Raw genomic sequence first — 23,525 nt, 5'->3', positions numbered from 1 at the left:
GGTCACAATTATAAGAAGAATCACAGGTGTAAATTATATGTATGTACTGTTTATGAATACAAATCCGCCCATGGGTGGGTCAAATTTAACAGTCTGTAACATAAGTGTTTTGTTTATTTTGCTGTTTGTTGTATTTATTACTTTTATTTCCGTTTACTGTTATTTATTACTTTGCAGATTTTAGATTTGTGTTGTTACAAATTTTGCTTGTAGTATTAATTATGGGCCATTAATAACTTCTCATTTTTTCAGATCGAAGTCGAGCCAACAAGATGTTGACACAGCGGAGGAATACAGTTTTACTATAATGAGCAAGTTATATTAATGTTTAGTTATATTAAAGTAAAGAATCAACATGCCTTCTCAAAGACATTTAAACAAAACAAAACATAGGCTTATACCTAAATACAGAAAGTGATTAAGATCTCTCCCACCCGGTTCTAGTCTGCGCTACGTCCATACCCGGAGGTGTACTTCCCCGATCCGCTCATCCCTGTCGTAGCCTCTTCCAGGGCCGAAGCACTCGACGGCATAGCCTCCACACCCGGGTACACACCGCCACTGGACTCGCCCGCTGCCACACTCGGAACCTCTGACCCCAGCGTGGTGCGGGGACCGCTTCCTGGTCCCCCTCCGCTCACCGACCAGGTACCCAACTCTAAATTAGAGATTGCATTGTGTACACAAGCGCACACACACAGAGCGAGGGAAAAGTCTTCACATGACTTCACCGACATCATTGCATCGACACAGCTTTTCTATTGATGCCCTAGTTGATTCGCATACAATGTAGCGTTTTATTGCTTGATTATTATATATGTATAAGTATGTTATATGTATATACATAAATACATATGTGTGTTATGTGACAGTGGACGGTAGGGATGAGGGTGGGTGTGGGTGGGCACCGATCTTGCCTAGGGCAGCATAATGCATAGGGCCGGCCCTGCATGAACTGAAGCTGCAAGTCTGCTTCCACAGAATAACACAACACACTGACGGGAAAGCAGGTGGATGAATTTTAAACTTTAGACTCACATATCCACTTATTTTTTTATAAACTATAAATCATGTTAAACCAGGTACAAAATAAAAGTCAAATTGCAGCTGTGTATGTAATATATTATATATTACATATTATGTACATCAAAATAATTCTTTCACAAGAGCTTTTGTTCTGAAAATAAATGTAGTATTTCCTCCATTATAACTGGTTTACTTGATGAGATGGTTTATTCCCACCTGGAGAGGGAGAGAGAGAGAGCTGAGCATCCGCTATCATGCAGTGTCATTGACGAACGCGCCACAGTGAATGAAGGGAACAGCACAGTCAACATGTCCTGTCTCCACATCAGAGGGGTTTTTCTCACTCTCTGTTTGGCTCCAACTGTGAGTGATTTCATTTTACTTCATCTCTCTCTCTCTCGTTCTCTTTCTCTCTGTGTGTAGCTGCTCTTTTTTCAACTAACTTTCATTGTCAGTTTTCTTTGTGCGGGAAAACCTGTGACAGTTCTATCTCTATTCAGAAAGAATTGATCAAAATGCACAAAAGGGATTCATGTGCTCCTCTTAATTCTTAACATTTCTTAATTCTAGCCCATGATAATCAGCTGTGTGCATGTGTTGCCTGGCACATACACATGCAGCCCCAGTGATGAGTCTCAGTATGACTATGTTCAGTGTGTTGCATCGTAAAAAAAAGGAGAGGATGCAGGAGAGAATCAGCAGGCTGCTCACTCTCACGCTGCATGACTGCGAATAAAAGAGTGCACACGTTACTGTAAATGGTTCCACTTAATGGAAGTGAATGCACAGCGTGAACCTGCTGTGCATTCACTGGGAGCACAGATGGATTTGTGCCAATTTTAATAACCACATTTTGTTCTCAGACACTTCATGAAGGTTACTGATGCTTTTATTTGTTTTCTTTAATTCAAAAGTTTCTTTGACAGTTTATCTTCGATTACCATTGAATATTTAGTGCATGCATTGTTTCAGCAGTGCATATAGGAATGCAGATTGGATAGAATGGTCCAATAAAGCAAATTTGTGTATTGTGTTATATTTTGAAAGATTTATTAATTATGATATTTTTTTGGGGTTTTGTTTCAAGTATTTTTGTGAAGATTTTCTTTAGTTTTCTGGCATAAATATCTGTGCTTGTTAGAACTATATACTATTATCTGTACACAGTATACGTGCAAATTGGAAAAACGATATAATTTTTATGTGGCTAAAGTAGATCGAACCCCCGCTTCCACTCAGGTTGTTGTTTTGTGACTGAGGTCAGGTGGAGAACAGATTTCTGTGCCAACGAGTGCTGACTGGTGCAGACTCTGCCCCAACTGTGAGTCCTGGGTCAAATCCAACAAGAACAAATCTTGTAGTCCGTCCGAGGGCTGAACAACGAATTGAAATTCTGTTGTGATCGCAATGTGGCCCGCTGTCATTTTACAATATTTGTCAAAGCATATAATGTGTGTCACCATAAAACACCATTTTAGACAAAAAAAAAAAACCTACTCTTTACAGTAATCACTTGTTTGTCAATGAAAATGAGAAATTAAAATTGTGTAAAAATCCGACCATTCCCTCCAATATCGCCAATCAGCCCCAAATCCTTTTCCTCATCACACCAACATGTCCTCACATCCTCAGTGATATCCCTAAGGCTTAACACGTTTCTTCGAGAAGCCGATTCTACCTCATTAGGGCCATGTTTTGGTCTCCACGAGGACTACTGGTCCTGACAAGGTCAGTGTTTGTGCCTGAAAAGGTCCTTAAAGAGGTAATAAAAATGAACACACACACACTTGAAATCACTCAAATGAAAACTCGATTAACGCAATTACTTGTATTTACATTCTAATTTGTACAATTTGTTTTGGTCATTCAGCTGTGACAAGGCAACACAGAGAGTTGTTGTTGTTGTTGTTGTTTTTTTTACATTAATCATCAACATATCTTCATTCATTATTACATGGCCACCTTATTAATTTCCATAACAGAATAGAAATATGAGAATCAGACAAACTGCTGGTGGTACAATGAGAGAACACACACACACACACGCGAGTGCAACAGAAGCTTCAGAATATTTAGCTCAGGAGGAGACGAGAGAAACACAAAGAAAGACGAGAGTACAATAATTTATCTTCCTCTACAAAATGCATTCAGTAAGCAGTCAGTGATGGAGTGTTGCCTTGTGTTCTTCGATTTCTTTCCCAACAGATAATTATGTAGTGTGACTATAGCACCATAGAACTAATGTTTGCATGTTTTATATGAAACCTAGCTTTAGGGTATAGCCTTGCATACAGACTGGAAATAGGAAAGGTTGGAAACATCAGGCAGTTTGATGTAATCACAAGATAAACGTGTGTCTGCAGTCAAGCTACTTGTTCTCTTTAGTCATTTCCACACACTGGGCTTTGCGAGATATTTTTTGGGGTATAAATATAAATAAATGTATCATATCATAAATAAATGAATACATTCCACCAAGGAAATGAGCAGAATTATATTCAATCTTTTAATTCACATGTATATCTACACCTCTTAGCCACAGTCAGGTGATGCTCATTAAAAGTCCAGCAAAAGAAGTGCATTTATATTATCTCATTTATAAGCTATTTGGGCAGCTGTGGCCTAGGTTAGGGCTAGCCGGTTCGAACCCCGAACCGGCAGCTGAAGTGCCCTTAAGCAAGGCACCTGACCCCCTCACTGCTCCCCGAGCGCCGCTGAATGAAGGGAGCTCACTGCTCTGGGTTAGCATGTACTTCACCTCACTGTGTGCTGTGTGTGTTCACTAACTCACGGATGGGTTAAAATGCAGAAATTGGAAATTTCCCCACTGCGGGACTAATAAGGGAATCTTAATCTTAATCTATTTAACATGTGTAAGGCTGTGATTGATTTATTACACGTGTACAGTATCTCTTGTGAAAAAGGCTGGTTTATCTATTCAAACGAATGCTGCAGCTATTGCACAAAAACATACTTTGATGCTCACATTTGCTCGTGTGAATTGCGGCTGTATGAAGTCGTTTTACAAGCACAAGCGGTGACAACTCCTCGAGTCTTTTTGTCTCTAAAATGAACAAGTGTTATTTCCCTAAAAGTAAAAAAAAACTTTGGAATCTAAAAAAAAACTTTGGAATCTAACTATGTTTTTGCTGTCTTTTCGAGTGACTGAACACGTTTAGTATTTCCACACCGTGCTGGAGCATTGCTGCCTCTGTGTGGAAAGTGCACCTGATTCGCTGTTAGTAGAAATAGAAGGCAAACATCTGCAAAGTGAGCCAAATCTGATGGCCCCTTTTTGAGTAGTTAGTGGATAATGGGCTTCACCTCTCGCAGAACATTTTTTTTTTTTTTTTTTTTTTACAGCAGACTGTGTGAGAGAGCCTCCTCATGTCTGTTTTTAAATGCAGCGTCTCATCCCCATCACACACGAGTGTGTGTGTCGCACACCCTCAGGGCCCGGGAACCACTAAGTCTTGACTCTTACTCTTCTGCCATTTGCAGCTTTGCTCACGTTTCTTATGTGGAGTCATTTGTCCTACACTCACACTCACACATCTGCTTGATTTCCTGTAAATCCAAACGACACACACACCTAGTTCAGCAGGAAATTACATCTATTTACATCTGTTTATGTCCTACTTTGATGCACACTTACTGCAGGCTGTGATTTTTCTGTATTTCTGCCGGAGTCTAAAAGTTGACTTTTTTTTGTCCGCGTGTACCTTGTCTACCTTTGAACAGGACAGTAATTGCTGAGTAAATTGCACAATAACAGCTCTCATTAGATTATTAGCATTGCATTAGGAACAAAGAGGAGTGGTGACGATTTCCTGAGGTTACTTCCAGCGCTGTTTGTTGACGGAGGGAGAGATGGTGCTAAGAGCTTGCATATTTACATCAGGATAATTGTGTTCAGTTTAAAGTTCTCTGTGTTTTGTTTATTATGCAGGTGGGTTATTTCTTTGGGGGATAATAATTCTGCACAAAAACAAGCTTTGGCTATTTCTCCAACAACTGTGTTATTTGTGTATGTGTTAGAGAAAAAGAGAGAGATGGTAAACGGGTAAGAAACACAATGAGGACAAAGGAAAAAGGCCTTAGGCGAGGTGTTGATTCAGACTAATGAAGGTGATAAAACATTCAAACAAACATGTCAAAAGAGTATGCATGTATATGTTGGGCATGTTGCTATTGCAGAAAATGACATGACGTCAATATTGTATTTTAATGCAGAGCGTTTGTTCTCAGAAGGACTCGGTGTGTTTTGAGGTGTAAATCTCGAAGGCTGACGATTTCTTCCTCGTCTATCTTCATGTACAGACACTTCATTCCCATCGTTTCCAGTGTGTGTTCTTTCAAAGATGTAAATTTGCCTCAATCAAATTCTTTATCCCTTTTTGAACAACAGCAAAACAAAAATCCCCTGCAGTGTCTGTTTTTTTTTTTTTTTTTTAAATGTGTTCCTCTCAGTTTGAGTGCAACATGATGATTATTCTGCATTATTAAAGGTGGAGGTGGGCATGGTTTTGGGGCAATCAGCTGTAGGACAGCGTCAGGGCAGAGCAGTGCCAGGTTGAGTTGATTAGTCCAGCCCGGAGGTGAATTGACTAATCAACCCCTCTTTGTCTGTAGTGGCATGGACAAACCAAGTGTTGGACATTTAGGTTCGTTTTGAAATAGCACCAGGTGCAGATGTTGCTGTCATGTAGAAAAATGTTCATACCGTGTCACCAGTTTGTCCTGTTGGATGGATGTAACTGTGACTCACCGTGTCTCCAGAGGGAGAGTGTGTGTGTGTGTGTGTTTGTTTGGTCCAAGTGGGATTTGGCTTGTGAAGCTTTTTAGTTTCCTCTCGTCACAATTGACTTGTCTTTCCTCAGATTGTCACTAATGAGATGTAACTGAGTTGATACAAGGACTAAAATGGGTGCAGTGTCCCTGCCACAATACAGCCCACTTAATTGAGACTGTAATCTGTGCTGCTGGTGCACATCTTCCAGACAAGACACAACTGGGATTAGAGCTTCAAAACACACACACACACACACACACACACACACACACACACACACACACACACACACACACACACACACACACACACACACACACACACACACACACACACACACACACACACACACACACACACTGTTTTTTAACAGTGCATTATTCACCAAAATTAAGATATTACGATCAGCCAATATCGGAATCGTCAGAGCCGAACAAACATAAACACAGATAAATTAAAAGTAGTAGTAGATACAACACACTGTTGCTTTGATTCAAAATTTAAGATTCATTTTACATAAAATTATTTTTAGAAAAACAGCAAATGCCACTTAAATTATGCCCAGAGTGGCTCAGAATACACAGAGATATAACCACCTTTTGTAAGAAAGAAATAAAACAACTACTAGTAGTGGTTTTTCGTGGTGAATTTAAGTGACATTTCAATAATCTTTTAAAGCCCTCACTTGATACAACTCACTGTTCCAGCTGGCACTGGGCTCATTTGCACCATGAAATGTAGTCAATGTAACATGAAAAGTGTGGACTGTGTAAGGCTGAGACCCGAGAGTCTAACACCAGCTTTCAAAGTATAGTGCTCGATACAGTGTGAACTGGCGTGTGTTGCCACTGTGACCTTTTACATAAGTGTTTGTGTAATCTGGAAGCCTCATTCTTCTTCGACGTAATTATATTACATATACACACCACTGTGCTTTTAAGTCATCGCAGCTCAGGAATGCCTCCTCCACTCTATGATCAAAACACAAGCACCTCTCTCTCTCGCTCTCTCGCTCTCTCTCTCTCTCTCTCTCTATATATATATATATAGATGTAACATATATAAATCAAATTATTCTGTGCGGCTTGTTTAATTTAATGCCATAAAAGAAGTGCATTTTGCCATAAAAGGCTTGTGGTTCAGTGGGAAAACATCATGAAGACCGTCTTTCTAAACTGTTATCCATTTTTATTTCTATACAGATTAAGCATCCTTTCATGTATCGACAGACTGAGAGGTGACTGTGTCATCAATTTACATTTCTGCACCCCCCCCCCCCCCTTCTATTTTCCATTACTTCCTCCTTTCCTTCCTTTAGGCTTTATCAAGCCTTCATCCTGAATGTGAGTACATATTTCAGCTGGAGAAAGAGGAGCTTCTCTGCCTTCAGTATATCGCAGCGCAGGATAATGGAAGCCAGGAAGGTGTGTGTTTTTTTTTAATTTTAAGACCAGTGTGATGTGTACAATTGAAGTACAGGAAGCTACACTGGGAATTAACAGTTGTCAAAGCAGATTCTTGATGTATTAAATCTATCTCCTCGGAGATGTACATCCCCATCTTAATCCGCATAAAGATCCCATGGCTAAGCCTTTGAAAAATGCTATTTTAAGTATTGTTGTTTACATTTGATTTACTTATTTTCACGAGAGCATAATTCGAACGTAGGACAGTGTGTAAAAATGTGCCGTCCATGGAAACTCTAGTCTGATTATTTCCTTTGTTTTCCTCCCTCTGAAAAGGTTGTCAGCCATTCTGGGATGCTGTCGTCTGCTGGCCTCATGCAGTCATTGGAGATACAGTCCACAGGGGCTGTCCTGCAGTCTTCTCCCTCTTTGGGAACAACACAGGTGACTATCTATCTATCTATCTATCTATCTATCTATCTATCTATCTATCTATCTATCTATCTATCTATCTATCTATCTATCTATCTATCTATCTATCTATCTATCTATCTATCTATCTATCTATCTATCTATCTATCTATCTATCTATCTATCTATCTATCAAATCCTTTAATAATGAGAGGACTATAACATATTATACTCGTCTTTTTTCACCATCTGAACAGATGTTACGTCGTGTAAGTTGAGAAACGGCGGGTGCGACCACGCGTGCATCTATCTATCTATCTATCTATCTATCTATCTATCTATCTATCTATCTATCTATCTATCTATCTATCTATCTATCTATCTATCTATCTATCTATCTATCTATCTATCTATCTATCTATCTATCTATCTATCTATCTATCTATCTATCTATCTATCTATCTATCTATCTATCTATCTATCTATCTATCTATCTAATCTAAAGTTCATGGGAAATGGAAGTTAAAAGAAAAAAAAACATCAAATTATACCTGGCTCAGGTTTTAGCCTGAGCCAGGCTAGAAGAAATGTTAGGTGGGTAAACTAAGACAGGAGGATTATTCCTCTGGGGACCATAAATGTCCACCAACTAAATTCCATGGCAGCCCATGAAATAAATCTCAAATGCAAACCTGATGCTGCTGCTGTGTGTAAAGGAGCATCTGGGAACCATGAATGTCTGTGAATGGCAAAGCTTTGCGTCACTTACGTCCAAAATTACAACTGTCCTCTGGTAGTGTTACTTCTGTTGGAGAAACAAACCGTTCCCTGGAGACATGGGCTGTTATGACCCGTATATGTTTTATTCTCTCTGGCGAGAAACAAACAAACATAATCGTCTTCATGACCATGTTGAATTCTTGATCTCTTAACCTCTCACCTCAGGTTCAGTGAGCCGTAACTGCACCAGTGGAGGTTGGTCCGTGCCCTTCCCACCGTACCATGTCGCCTGCAGTGTGGATGATGACATTCCTGAGGTGAGAGTTGCTGCAGAGGTCAGAGACTCTACACTGGGAGTGCAGATGTCGACTGGCAACATGGGGAGAGCAGTAGGAATGGTTGAGACTGTCCTTCAACAAAACACTTTATATTAAGGCACACATATTCACTATTATCTAGGTTCTTCCTAACATGCATATAAGTAGCATACTAGCCCTTTATTAGTTCATATTAAGCACATATTAAAGGTGCATTATGTAATAAATCTAAAGCAACTGGCCATAAAATCCTCCTAATATGTCACAGAAACTCAGGAATAATGTTCATATAAAAAAACTGAACTCACCAACAACAACAGTACAGCCAAAATATTTGCATTAAAAATATATATTTTGCAAATCATGTTTATGTTTTGAAATCATGTTTTGGCATGTGGCGCCACCTACCTCCTTCTACCAATCATTGCAGTCAGTAGAGTCTCAGCTGATGAGCAACCATGGGTTGCCAGTTACATCAAAATACGAAACCTAAAAGACCTCGGTATTTTGAATTTGAATGTGGTAACTGTTTTTGGCCACATTCTTACATATGGCACCTTTAACATCTTATTCTACATAACCTTATTCTACCTCTATTATGACATGAGCTAAGATTTTTCCTACCTAAGGTATTAATACATGCTTAATATTGACTAATAAAGGGCTTGTATGCTAGTTATATGGATGTTAGGAAGCACCTAGTTAATGGTGAATATGTGTTCCTTACTCTAAAGTGTTACCAAAACCTAACTATGGGTCGTGTGCAGGAATTACAAACCAAGTAGCTTCGATGAGGTTGGCACCAGACAGTTCAATTAGTGGTTAAAGCATTGTACTTTGGGGTTAATACATGGGTTTTAGCCTTAACCCTAACCTCACTAATTGTGGGTCATATTCAGGGGTTGACCAAAGCGACCCATAGGGAAGGGGACAACATAACTGCATTGCACACAGGCAGCAAATCCTTTTTATTTCCAGACAAATGAAGGCAACAGCAACGTTGCGCTAGTAAAGCAAGATGACTGAATACGACACTGGTGTAGCCCAGAGTATGTGTCATAGAAAATCGTTTACATGAAGACTAAACAGAGGCAGAATAATCAACATAAAAAAAAAAAAATCACCATAAGTTGCAATAAAAACAACCTTTAAACACAGCCTGAGAGAACATAAAGCTCTTTAAGAAAACAGCAAGAAGCCACTTTACGGTTAGAACACTGTGAGCACGCCTTCACGACACGACTTTATACTGATGTCATCATGTCTGAATCACCTGCAAGAAAACATTTAACATTATAGCATTTTAACTGTGGAGGTACACAAGTCAGTGTGAGAGTGACGGGCATAGGATATTTGTTATGCATTCATTGGGACGTAAAGGGAATTTCAACAGACAAAACAGTGTTTCAGAAACAAAATGACAAACTCAAGCTTTGACAGTTTCAAATCTTCTGAGCTGTTGCTTCCATGTTGTCTGTGCCTCCCTCCCTGTAGCCTAGCCTTTCTTATTTTAATCAACAATAAAGGTCACCCAGTGGGATACAACACAGTGACATGAAACCAAAGAGAGCAAAACTGATCTAGGAGAAAGAATTCTGAAGCTGAACTATAAAAAACATGATCGAAAATATTGTTGTGTCAGGCTGCAGTGAAGACAAAATGCCACCTACGTACTTGCATTTGTTTCTTCCTGGATTGTTGGGTTCTAAAAATAGGCTTTGCTCATTCACTGCCTCTAGAGACAAGAAAAGAACACATAAATGCAGCTGAAAATACCTTCTCAAGGTAGAAGTTAAATTGAATGTCACCCATGAGGTAATAGGTGAAATTATCCTGTTTCACAAAAGGGAGACAAGGAGTTTCATTTACTTTTTTTGGGATGATAATAGTGGAGAAAACCACTTTTAGAGCTATTCAGAGAATCTTTTGTATTGAGGTTGAAAAAAGTTTGGAAGTCCTCCACAAGCAGAGGTGGAAAGACACTAATTACAAGCTCTGAATGTGGATGTGGAAGCTTGAGCTGATTCAGGAGTCTAATGTTCGGGGGGGGAAACATCCTGTGTTAAACTATTCAGGGATTTGTTCTCATTTTTAGGACATTAAATACATATTCAAGCCAAGACAGCATTTAGAAAACATCTAAAAATCACTTGTTTCCTCTTGCTTTCAGACAGAAGAATCATACTTTGCCACTGTGAAGCTGATTTACACTGTCGGCTACAGCATTTCATTAGCGGTGCTGGCTGTTGCTGTGTTAATCCTGTTGCTCTTAAGGTAACCAGATTACTGATACATTCAGATTATCCAGACTGAATTATACCTAATTTGAATGTGCCTTTTCCCCCCTTACAGGAGGCTACGTTGTGCCAGGAACTTCATTCACATCCAGCTTTTCATGACATTTATCTTGAAATCTGTGGCCGTGTTTATAAAGGACGCTGCTCTGTTCTCGAGTGACGACACCAACCACTGCACCCTCTCCACTGTAAGACGATGTTGATATTGACAGCAGGAGGTTTCCCTGCAGTTCCTGTGTTCACACTTCACCCTCATCATCATCATCATCATCATCATCATCACTCTCCTGTCTTTTACTAACCGCTCCTTACGATTCATTCTCTGTCCTCTTTCTTCCTGTTTCTGTTCCCGTCTAGTTCACCTGTAAAGCCTCTGTGGTCTTCTGTCACTACTGTGTAATGGCAAATTTTTTCTGGCTCCTGGTGGAGGCACTTTATCTGAATTCCCTACTGCTTTCCTCCTTCTATCACAGCCGTCGGTGTCTGTGGTGCTTCAGTCTGCTCGGATGGGGTGAGAAACCTTGACATGCAGCTTCCCCCTGAAATTTGTTTCTCGTTGACCTGCAGACTAAACTTTGAGAGTTTGGTTCCACTTTTGGAAATGCTAGAAACGTAATAGTTTAGTAGTAGTAACAGAAAAATGATTGAGAGGACCTACACTCTTAGAAATAAGGGTTCCAAAAGGGTTCCTCTACAAGGGCTGAGGTTCTACCTGGAACCATTTGTTTTTCAAGGGTTCTTGGTAACACTAATGGTTCCAGTAAGAACCATTTTGATCCAGAGAACCCTTTAAAACCCCTTTCCTGAATAAAGGGTTTTAAAGGGTTCTTGGTAACACTCAATAAATAAAAGTGCTAAGTAGAATCATATGAGGTTCTTGAGCTTGTCCTCATAGTAGAACCATTTTTGGCTCCAGGTAGAACCTTTTTATAAAGGTTCCACCTGGAACCCTGAGTGTTACCAAGAACCCTTTTAAAACCCTTAATTCAGGAAAGGGGTTTTAAAGGGTTCTCTGGATCAAAATGGTTCTTACTGGAACCATAAGTGTTACCAAGAACCCTTGAAAAACAAATGGTTCCAGGAAGAACCACAGTCCTTGTAGAAGAACACTTTTGGAACCCTTTGGAACTTTTGGAAGAGTGTAGAGGGGAGAAAAAACCAGACACAGCAGTGTGTGGGGAATACGAGCTTGTAATTCTAACCTAATATGATGTAATATAACGTTCATAATGTTATCTCACTTAATTTCAAAGTGAAAGTGCTTGTGCTTTAATGTGATGATGCATAATTCACAATAAAAAAAACACTTACGATGCAAAATAAATCTATAAATACCAAAAAACAAAACAGTTAAATAAATCTAAAATTAAAAAAATGAATAGATACATTTAATAATGTGGCAATTATAACTAAATGTCTTCTTACTATCATAGATATTTTACTAAAATATATAGGAAGAGGTGGTCGTGGGCTATGTTTTCATTATGAAGTTTGGCCAGTTTGACGACCCTGCTCTAAAACCTTTACACAGTACTGTACACAGTATATATCTTGTATGTATATGTTACACATTGTATTATGCTTTTGTATTATAACGTGAGTCCCGAGCTTTATCTCTCCATTTTTATACATGCTAAAATCTCCACAAACAACAGTTTTTATGTGAAAATGCCTGACATTTGTTTGGGATTGCTGTCAAAGTGCTGTTTTTTTTTTCTTCTTCTTTGAAGTGTGTTTCTGTTTGTTATTCTGTTTATTATCCACCTGGTACATTATGTACGGGATGAGTTGTTTTATTATTTTTGATCTCGGTGAATTAGATGCATTTGCACCGGAATCCGTATTTTGATGCTCTGAAAGACTGCTTTCTCCCTCGTGGAGTGCACAAATCTGTGCATTGGGTTATTTGTAGTCTCCACTCCAGTAAACATTTGTACTTTTTCTAGAACAGAATGGATTATTTTGGAAGCTCTCTTCTAAATATCTTACTGTACCTTACGTGTACGATAACTCAAAACCATCAGATGACTCAAGCCAGACATACTGAGATGTCTCAGTATGTCTGGATGTTTTAAAAGACTTAAACTTAAGTATGTAGAGACAAAAACACAGTGTCATCATCTACAATAACAGACAAACTGAATTTAGACTTACATTCCCATGTATTTGCTAAATAATTACATGTACAGGTATAAGTTATATAACCGCCACATATTGTATGTGCAAACTGATATTATTGCATTAACACAGCATTTTTTGCTGCAGCTATTAATGCAGATTATTATTATTAGTAGTAAATGTCACATTCAGCCAGCAAACTGGTGACTGTCATTAATGAATGATAATTAAGTGTGGTGTTTTCTGTCTCACTGCAGGCGTACCCGTGCTCTTCGTCACCCTGTGGATCGGAACACGGCTGTACTTTGAGGACACAGAGTTTGTATAAACTTCCGTTATGAATTACAACAACTTCCAGGACACTGTAGCAGATTTATCAGCATTTTTTTTTTATCACATACACCATCTGCTCTCTAAGTCTCCCTCATGTTGTCCTCACCACTATGATTAATTGTTATTATGAGATTGCCCTTTTTATTCTGTCGTCAGCTGAATTCATTATCCGTCACCCTGGAAATGATCCCTGCGCAGACTGATTAAAGTGCATATTGCATGTCTTTCCACACAGATGTTGGGACATCAACGAGGACTCGCCCTACTGGTGGATCATAAAGGGACCGATTGTTGTGTCTATCGCGGTAAATAACCCCCCATTGTGCCGAAATAAACAAAGTGATCAAAATGGCAGATTATAAATTCTTATGCAGATTGCAGATTTTTTTCCGGAGATGATTTCTGAGAAAGGATGTGCAAAAATGTCTTTTGTGCACTTACACAATCCTTTCACAGCAGTCATGTCCAATTACACACTCGACTGCCCGTATTATTGCAATGACATTCGATTATCACATTGTTGTGAGCAACATTTGTCATGAAACCTTTCGTTGAAGCTGTACATTGTTCTCTTAATTTTGTATTCTTGCTTTTTTTTCTATTAACAGGTCAATTTCATGCTCTTCATGAACATCATCAGAATCCTGATACAGAAGCTCAATCCTCGACTCATCCAGTTCAATAACTCTTCTCAGTACAGGTAATTCTTTAGCTGCAGACACAGCTGTGGACACTGTGTTGTTTAGTTTACTCATGAGTGCATTTTGGCCAGAAATAACCAACTAAAATGTTATCAAATGTGCTAAAGCCTCACTCGTCTTATTTCAAAGATGTGTCCACGTGTGACCTTCTTATGTGAACTATTAACCCTTTAACGCGGAGTGTATCGCAGACGAGCTGAAGCAATTAATTGAGCAATTACTAAAATATTTGTCAACTATTTTGATAACCGATTCATCGGTTTGAAGCTTTTTTCATGATTAAAACAAGATTTCTGATTGTTTTAGCTTCTTAAATGTGAATGTTTTCTTTGTTTCTTTGATCCACATAACAAAGAAATCATTAAAACTGAATCATTTTGGTTTGTGGACAAAACAAGACATTCGAGAACATCGTCATTTCCTGGTTTGACAAACACTGATCAACATTTTTTTTAACATTTTATGATATTTTATGGACCAAACGATTCATCGAGAAAATAATCGACAGATTCATTGATTACGAAAATAATTGTTAGTTGCAGCTCTAGTTATTACGGTAAATTCACTCACACTGTTGCAGGAAGCCGATGAATCAGTGTCACCAGAGAAAAACGCCTGTACATCAGTTTCCATTTTTTGGCCTGTTTTTGGACATTGAGACAAAGAGTCAAACAAATGTTATTTTAAATATGTTTCATACCATTCAAATGTCAAATTTAACACGCACAGTGGTGTTTGTGCACAACTACAGTTGTTTTTCTTCATTTTTAATTGTTAATACACTATTTTAATATGTGTGTAATAGGATTTTCTGGCCCTTTAATGGTTAAAATGAGCACCAAAAAAAAGTGTTAAAGGGTTAAATATTTTAATCTGATGTTCAGATGTGTGTGTGTGTGTGGAGATTGTTGATTCACCACTCCGTGGAGAATGTATAATTCATTCAGTCACCATCAAACCAGAGACGAGTCAGACCGGCCACGTCTACTTCCAACTTCCCATGAGACTGATCTGAATTTGCGATGGAAATGGACTGACTAATTGGCCGACGTTAATGAGGCACATCATGCATAGCCTCATCTTATAAAGGAGATACACCAAACTTACCCTTAATTGATCCTTGACTTAATAGCACCAGCTTGATTAATATGTTTCCCTGCACATACATATTTTAATATCCTCACTTGGAATCGTGCACCTGCTGCTGTTGCGTTTTTTTTCCCCCCCTCACAAACAAAAGCTATGCTCACACTCACTCACTCACGCACACACACACACACACACAAACACAAACACAAACACGAGTATCCTCTTGATTGACACCTGATGATTAGCGCGTCTGTATGCATGGTGCGATCCAGAGCAGCATTCCAATGAGATGTACAATGAATGGCCCCCTCAGGTAGCTTCATCTCCTGAATCTTGTTTTCTTTTGCTTGTGTGACACAGACGCCTGACCAAGTCCACGCTCCTCCTCATCCCTTTGTTCGGTACTCACTACATGTTCTTCAATTTTCTGCCCGACTATGCCAGCGTTAACCTGCGGCTCTGTGTCGAGCTCTGCCTGGGATCCTTCCAGGTACACAAGAGGACTAACACTCAATACTGTGACAGCAATATCTCGTAACACCCAGAAAACACACTTACACTCTGTCCTTTGTGCTACAAAGCAGAATTTAATATGTGTTAAAATGAGTCTGAAAAATCCATGCATTCAATTTACACCACTGATTTAAATTTGGTAGGTAGCATAGGTTGCTCTTAATGCACATGTATAAATGTATTCTTAAATGTTCATTTCCAAATGTGTAAATACGCCATTAGGTGACATTTAGCTGTGACACAGCAGCAATTAAAATGTAAACTTGAAATTCTCTGAAGGCAGTGGCTGATCTGAAAGCTAACCTCAGCATGCATAAAATATACACCTACATTTGCCAGGCTGAGTTTGCATATTTGCCTTCTTAGATTATTCTGGTATCATGTTAACAGTTATGTGGAGGTCAGTAAGGTCAAACGTGGCAGACAAAGGTTGCTGGAAGAAAGATTCCTGAAAAATGTTGGGAGTAACGTTTGCGTTGTTTGAGGAAAAAATGTCTGAAAGCAGTTCTTGTAGTAAGTGTGAAAAAAGATGATTCAACTCTTGTTTTTGTCAGAGTTGGATTTGTTGTCTCGTGGAGCTCCGCTTTGTCCCTAAAAAACGTGAGAGTGCAGGCGAGGGCAATAGTATCCTGAAGAGCGGAACTCCGCAAAGTGTTCTATTCTTGGCTCCACAGTGCAGCACAGAGTTCTCCACAAACTTCCAGCCTCAGAGGATTAACGTGTCCAGTGGATACATTTTATATATGACGGTAATATGCCAGCTAGAGTTGGCACATGATGGCTTTTCCAAATGCTAACTGCTGTTAGCTGCCGGAGCCTCAGTGATGCTGACGTAGTTTCCTGTGTCTCATTTGCATTTAAAGAGACATGCACTCAAAACCGACCGTTGTGAACAGGGCTGTTTTGGCAGGGTGATTGAACTGCTGTGGTGCTTCATCCTTAAGGTATTTTGACCAAAGCATGTTAGAGACATGTTCATTAGGACACCAGGGAACTAGGTTAACTTGTAGAAATAGGGTATAATATGTCTACTTTAAGGAAAATGTCACTTATTGCAGTTACAGCTTTAAAATGTCATTCATACCATAAAAAACTCAGCTGACTTCCGACTTGCACCAACCTACAGGGGGACAGAAATTATAGCATCCCTTGTGGACTATAGAGTATTTACCAAAACAGTGTTGTCTCTATGACTTTTCCCTTCCTCTACCCTACACACTCTTACATATACACAAACGTACCAGCGCTTATTCCGCCTCTCCTGCTTAGATGTGACATAAAAACAACCAAAAGTGCTCTCCTACATGCACATTTGATGGTTTGTAGCAGTGCATTACACACACATAAATCAAGATTGTTCCACTTAGTGGAAGCAGAACATAATGGGTCTGTTTTGAACGCTCATTCTTCAGCCTGTCAGCTCTAAGCTGTCTCCATAACGTGAGTGATCTTTTTTAATTAAAGTGGATAAACTCTACATTTCAATGACTGAGTACATCTCTCTTACAGGGGCTCCTCGTTGCAATTCTCTACTGCTTCCTCAATCAAGAGGTCAGTACAAGCCACACCACTCGAACATTAACCTCGGCACATTCACACACATAATTTACGGGCTCTCCGTCGCATAACGAGTCTGTGGAGCCAGATCATATGGTAGCGAGGGGCGAGTGGTTTAAAGTTGTCGGGGCTTAAAAACGCCTGATAATTTTCCACTTCTCTTCTCCTCGTTGCACAAGCGAAGGACCTGGGTCGCTAATGTAACCGCCATGATTAATGGGAGGTCAACTCCTGACAGTCTGAGGGCAGCAACTCTCCATGTTTTACATAATGATTCAAAAACCATGATCATCAGTTGCCTAGAGCTGCACGGGTTATAGTGTATGGATTAGTTGATATGATCTATGTCTATATTAATGTGTAGATGATGGTGAATGCACAACTCTAGTTTAACCATGGATATTTGTCTGATGCCAAGGGAAATTTGTGATTTCATTCATCAACATTTCACTGATCATAAGTCGAGATTATAAACCACATCATACTTCAGAAATACCTAATATAAAACAAAATGACTTTATCCCCACAAGGAACACAAGTAATTGTATTAGGTTTAGTTTTAAGGACGTAGTTGTGTTTTTGAAGTTTAAGGGAATAGCTGAACATTTGTGTTATTGTAAGACGAGGATTGATAACAGAGGCATAAACTCTCGGACGTTACTACTACAAATACCTTACGAACAAACTCTTTTGATCTCTGTGATATAAAGGAAACGGGTCGTAAAGCACTAGTCTTTTTAAACTAAGACGACGGATTGTAGTCTATATTTCACTAACCCAAGGTCAGAAAGGCAAGTACCCATGGTGCAATGTTGCCTTTGCATAATTATATGAACTTGTGTGTGTGTGTATGTGTGTGACAGGTCCAGAAAGAGGTCCACATGCAATGGCTGAGGTGGCAGGAGAGGAGCTATGGTGTGGTGTCACCTGCTGCGAAGGGCAGCCAGATGGACACGCCGTTCTAAAGTGTTTGAATCTGCCTTTATTTTAGCTGTGCTTTCACTGTCCATCGCTTCTGTGTATGTCATTGTCTCCACTGGGCTGTGCAGTTCCCAGTGGCTGTCAGCCGTGCACCATGAATCCTTGGAGTGTTTTCATTGAAAAGTGTGTGAGGTAGACCTTCTGGTGGAGAGTGGTTTTAAAATCCCATGTCAACCATGGACAGATTGGACATGTCCTTGTAGGTGGCCAAGTTAAAGAAGGACTACAGTATTTTGTATTTTATTCATTTTATTTGACCTTTGACCTGGCCAAGAGGCAGCACAGAAACAAGGACACATCAGAAAAAGGGACACATCAACAACAAGACAATATTCAACCATTCACAGCAATTACATGTATGAAGTGAAAAAGGACAAAATGCAGGTGCTCACTAAGTTTTTAAATGAAGAGAGTGGAATGAATGAAGTGAGTTTTATCGTCAGCAGAACATTGAAATGATGAGCGACCAAACACAGTGCAGGCTTTGGGGATGAGTATAGTTAATAAGGCTGCTGGAGCAAAGAGCACGACTGATGCTATGGATATTGAGTAATGAGTGAAAATGAGAGAGAGTTTTACCAATGGGTTTTTAATCAAATGTGTTTGTCTGCGAGAGTGAAGAGAGGGCCAACGACCAGGGAATACAGGCTGCAGACAAAGCGATTGGCGGCGTGGTGAATGACATTCGGAGGATTTTAGGAGCAAGATCTGTAAACAAGGACTGTCATTTTAACCCGAAGCTGTTTAGCTGAGCGTGTTCATGAGGATTTGTTATGATTAACGAAGCGATTTGACTTTAGAGAGCAGAGTACTGATGTGAAACGAAAGTTGAGCAGTCGAGCCACAAATACCAAGATACTTGCAACAGTTGACAAACTCAATCCAGAGAGAACTTTTGATGAGGGCACTCAGCTTGTGGTAGATTTCTGTGAAAGATCATGCATTTTGTTTTGCTTGTGTTCAATATTAGATGAAGCCTAGGAAATGTAGTTGAGTGTAGTTACTTGAGTTGATTTGCAGAGCGGACAGGGCAGTGTATAAGATTAACCCTCAGGATAATAAGTGAAAATACAAATTAAGTGATTTCTTATCTTGGAATGTGGGAAGCACGACTGATTGTAATTCCTTGTGCAGCACATATAGAAATTAACTTGATGGTCTTGTAATGTTTACACTCTTTTTGCAGCTTATTATATTTATCATTAACTCGGCCAAGGAGCATAATGTTTTTGTCTGTGTTTGTCTGTGAGCAGCAAAACTAAAAAAAAAAAAAAAAAGCATACCACAAATTTTCATGAGCATTTCATGGAGGCTAAAAGCTTTGTATCTTTTTTCCCTCATCATAGGCACAAATTAAATACTTTTTAATTTAATTTAAAGTAAGTTTGTGTATATATCTTTCTTGTTTATTTATTCTTAGCTTGTAATGGAAACCTGCATATTTTTGATTACATACTGCTTACACCAACGTCACAGTATTTAAAAAAAAAAAAAAAAAAAGTTACAGTCAATCCAGTCATGTCATGTGGTCAACTGCTTCATGCTTCACCCAAAACACTTTTTTTTAAAAATCCTAACAAAATGGTAGAGGGAGTCTTCTTTCAACTTGAAGGTTGTTGGTTTGATTCCCAGCTTCACTAGTCTACATACCGATGTGTCCTTGGGCAAGACACACTTAATCCCACGTTGCTGCCCACGTGACAGTTGTGCATGGGTAGGAAAGACAAGTGATGCACATAGATGCACTGTATGCAAGTGTGTGTGAATGGGTGTGAGTGGCAAAACTGTAGAGTAAAGCAGTTTTGAGTGGCAAAAATGCTAATATGTACATATACACATGTACAAAAAAAAATAATATATATATATATATATACTGTATATATATATATATATATAAATATGGGAGGAACTAAAATGGAATTAAAAGAGGTGTGCATTGACTAGGCAGTCTAGTACTATGTTTCTGCACTGATTTGGAGTCTTTAGGTCACATGACCTACAGGAAGCTATTGAGTGAAAATGCTAATATTTACATAAAAAAAAGTATGACAAATATGGGCCCACAAGACTAAAAAAAAGTGCCATATAAATACAAAACTTTACAAATAAATTTACCATAACATTCATCGATCAGTGCTTTAACTACAAATGTATTATAAAAAAAATGCTTTGACCATAACTAGATAATCTATATACAGAATGTATTTTTCATGTGTTATTGTGAAATGAGCTAAGTCATCATAAGTAACTTTTGGACAACATTTTTGCAGTTTTGTTTGTGAACTGTAAATGCAACATTTTGCCTTAAACTGAATGTATAAGTTGCTTCTAGACTGTTAAGTTACTTTTAAGGTCACCTTTTTCTCTGGTTGCATTGAGTGTTGCTGCTTTCCTTCTTGTGCCTCTCTCTCTCTCTCTCTCTCTCTCTCTCTCTCTCTCTCTCTCTCTCTCTCTCTCTCTCTCTCTCTCTCTCTCTCTCTCTCTCTCTCTCTCTCTCTCTCTCTCTCTCTCTTAATGCCCTGTAAAAATGTTTTACTTGTTGTAGCTTCACGATGGCCTTCTGCAAATACACTCACCATATGGAAGATGACTTCACTTGACAGCCAGTCAACATGACTGAGTGTGAAAAGTGAAAGTCATGACCGTCTTTGTGGTCAAGTGAGCTGCAGATACTGTGATACTGGAATAATATTTATCCATAAAGTAGTTTTGAGAAAAAAATCTGCACAATGACTCATGTTTTCCCCCTTAAAGCGGAACTAGACCGGAAGTTCCTATTATCGCTGCTTTTTTTGGTGTGTATCTGCGTCATTACCTTGTTTATGAAGCCTGACGGTTCGAAACAAACAGTTCAGCCATTGCTGAGAACGTTGTGTTTTATTGTAATCTCAGGGCTCAACGAGATCACTGAAAATCCCGTAATAGTTACGTAAGCAGCGGTTCTCCTGAACAACCGATCGTCCTGCTCCGGGCAGTAGTCCGGGCACATCCGGTTGCGTACATTGAACCGCAGAAGAAGAATAACGTCCGTTGTGGAGGTGTTTCACGAGCAACAGTGTCTTCTGACTCTGGGTCTGACTCCGGTTTAAAGTCATAAAGGGACTGCGGCGGGGAGTCGTGAAGAAGCTATTTTTAAACACTGTTAAAACAATGTTTTGATAATGAGTAGCAGTGCATCCACCGCTCCAGAGAGGGAGCTGCGCTTCTGAGAGCTGACGTGATAGATAACGTCACTTCCAGATACCTGGCCAATCACAACACAGGTGGGCAGGCTCTACGCTGGCTGGCCAATCACAACACACTCTGTCTTCTCAAGCGAGATTTACGGCTGAAATAGCGCGACTGACAAGCGATTCGAAAAGGACAGATTTCAATCGGCTCGTTTACATCAACTAGGAGGATTTTGACCATAAAAACAACTTAATATATGTACGTAGACCTCCATAACTCACATATATGTGCAACAGGACCACTCTATGTGAGCTTTAATCTATGAGCAATATCTTGTCCAGTTCACTGAAATACAAATTTAGTAGGGCTGTGCAAAATTTGGTATCGATCCGATACCAAGTAATTGCAGGGTCAGTATTGCTGATACAAATACCAATACTTTTTACTTTTTAAATGCTTGAACATTGAATGATTTTGTACTTTTACCTTTAATGAATTTATCATGATTCTGATAATAATAAAACACAGAACAACGATTCTTCTATATTCATACTTCAGATTTGAGGGAGGCTGGAAATCTTAATATAGTGTATATTTTTGAGTTCCAGTAAAACAATTAAGATTTATGAATCTATGATAATAGTTTAATCTCTGTGCTAAATTACATCTCTGCAGAACCATAACAAACAGACGACTCCTCTGCCTTTCCCAGCTGCTTTACAGTGGCCTTTGTAAACCGAAAAGCATGTGGTTCTTCTATGTTTGCATAATAAGCTCCTGCTTCAGAACATAAAACACACTCACTCTTATCTTGTTTGCCCAGTGAAGAAGCAGCAGTCTCTCTGTAAAGCCCCGTGTCTTAAGTAAAAGGCTTTCTCCAAGGCAATGAAAAACCAAAGATGTTTGATGAGCGTAAGTCCCACATTATGCAAGTCCAAATTCATTCTTGCAAGAATCAAGCAAGTCGAGTCTCTGCTTTAAATCAAGCAATTGCAAGTCTGTGAATATAGAAGATTATGATGATGATATTCCACATTTAAATATTCAGAGAATGTTTCATGAAAGAGAGCAAGGTTATGATTTAAGAGAGAAATCAAATCTAAAGGTTGGTAGAGCTCGTACAACAATGAAAAGTTTCTGTATCACCATTTGTGGAGTAAAACTGTGGAATAATATGAGTACTGAAATCAAAAACATTTCGAGTGTAATCATGTTTAAAAAGATACATAAAGAAATGATTCTCCAGAGGTACATTGAATAATTCACACAAGGTGTTTGATTACTTACTATTTGGATTAAAATGTGTAATGTGTAAAATGTTTAATTAGAACATATAGTTAAAATTATAGGGGTAGGATTAGATAAGTTTATACATCTTCCTACTCCTTTTCGCTCATGTAAACTGCGTTGCTTATGAGATGTTGTGTATACATTTTTTCTGTTCACTTATTATATTATTATTTTATCTTATTTATTTATTATTATTATATATTTTTTTTTTTACACTGTCGTTTACATGATCGAAATAAAGATATCAATCAATCAATCAATCAATCAAATATGTTAAAAACACAGTCATTTTGAACTGCTAGAGTTTCATCAGTTATAGAAAACACTGCATAACTACAGAGCCTGAAATGTAAAGAATACTAACTTTAGGCATATATTCAACCATGGAAATTAATTTTAAATATTAGGCTAAATAATACTTTGCGCACTTATCATCATGACCAACTTTTGACCCACCAAGGCGTCAACTAGCATTGGTAACTGACAGACTTCCTATCAAATGGAATTCCATGTAGTGGCGTTGGTGTCGCTTGGTTGCCAGGTTTGCACGAAAAGCAACTCCTGTTCCATAGGTCTAGTCATTTCGAGTCATTTTTTACTCAAGTCTAAGTCAAGTCGAGTCTTTTACCAACATTAGTCAAGCAACTCTCAAGTCCTCACATTTGAGACTTAAGACAGACTTGAGTCAAGTCATGTGACGAGTCCCCCACCTCTGTTGTTTGCTTGATAAAATAATTTATTCTTGTTGTGTTCATTTTTCAAGTTTTTTTGCAGCCAAATAAAGTATTTTTAATTAGAATTTG

The 23,525-nt window shown here is 38.8% G+C and overlaps 1 protein-coding gene across 1 annotated transcript; it reads left to right on the top strand.

Annotated features, from left to right (window-relative positions):
- Positions 1–70: 70 nt before the first annotated feature.
- ghrhrl (growth hormone releasing hormone receptor, like) lies at positions 71–19,052 on the top strand (the record flags this gene model as incomplete). The annotated part of the gene is made up of 14 exons (XM_083888182.1): positions 71–91; positions 445–648; positions 7,137–7,242; positions 7,561–7,668; positions 8,581–8,672; positions 10,843–10,946; positions 11,025–11,157; positions 11,327–11,480; positions 13,345–13,405; positions 13,656–13,725; positions 14,029–14,120; positions 15,571–15,700; positions 17,233–17,274; positions 18,144–19,052. The coding sequence occupies 14 exons, from the start codon at positions 71–73 to the stop codon at positions 18,243–18,245; spliced, it is 1,419 nt and encodes a 472-aa protein (XP_083744308.1). The 3' UTR covers positions 18,246–19,052.
- Positions 19,053–23,525: the final 4,473 nt, after the last annotated feature.

This window comes from Microchirus variegatus (genome assembly GCF_963457635.1).
Source record: "Microchirus variegatus genome assembly, chromosome: 4".
NCBI classification, from domain to species: Eukaryota; Metazoa; Chordata; class Actinopteri; order Pleuronectiformes; family Soleidae; genus Microchirus; species Microchirus variegatus.
Note: the sequence above shows the minus strand (reverse complement) of the source record. Positions and strands in the feature narration are given on the sequence as shown.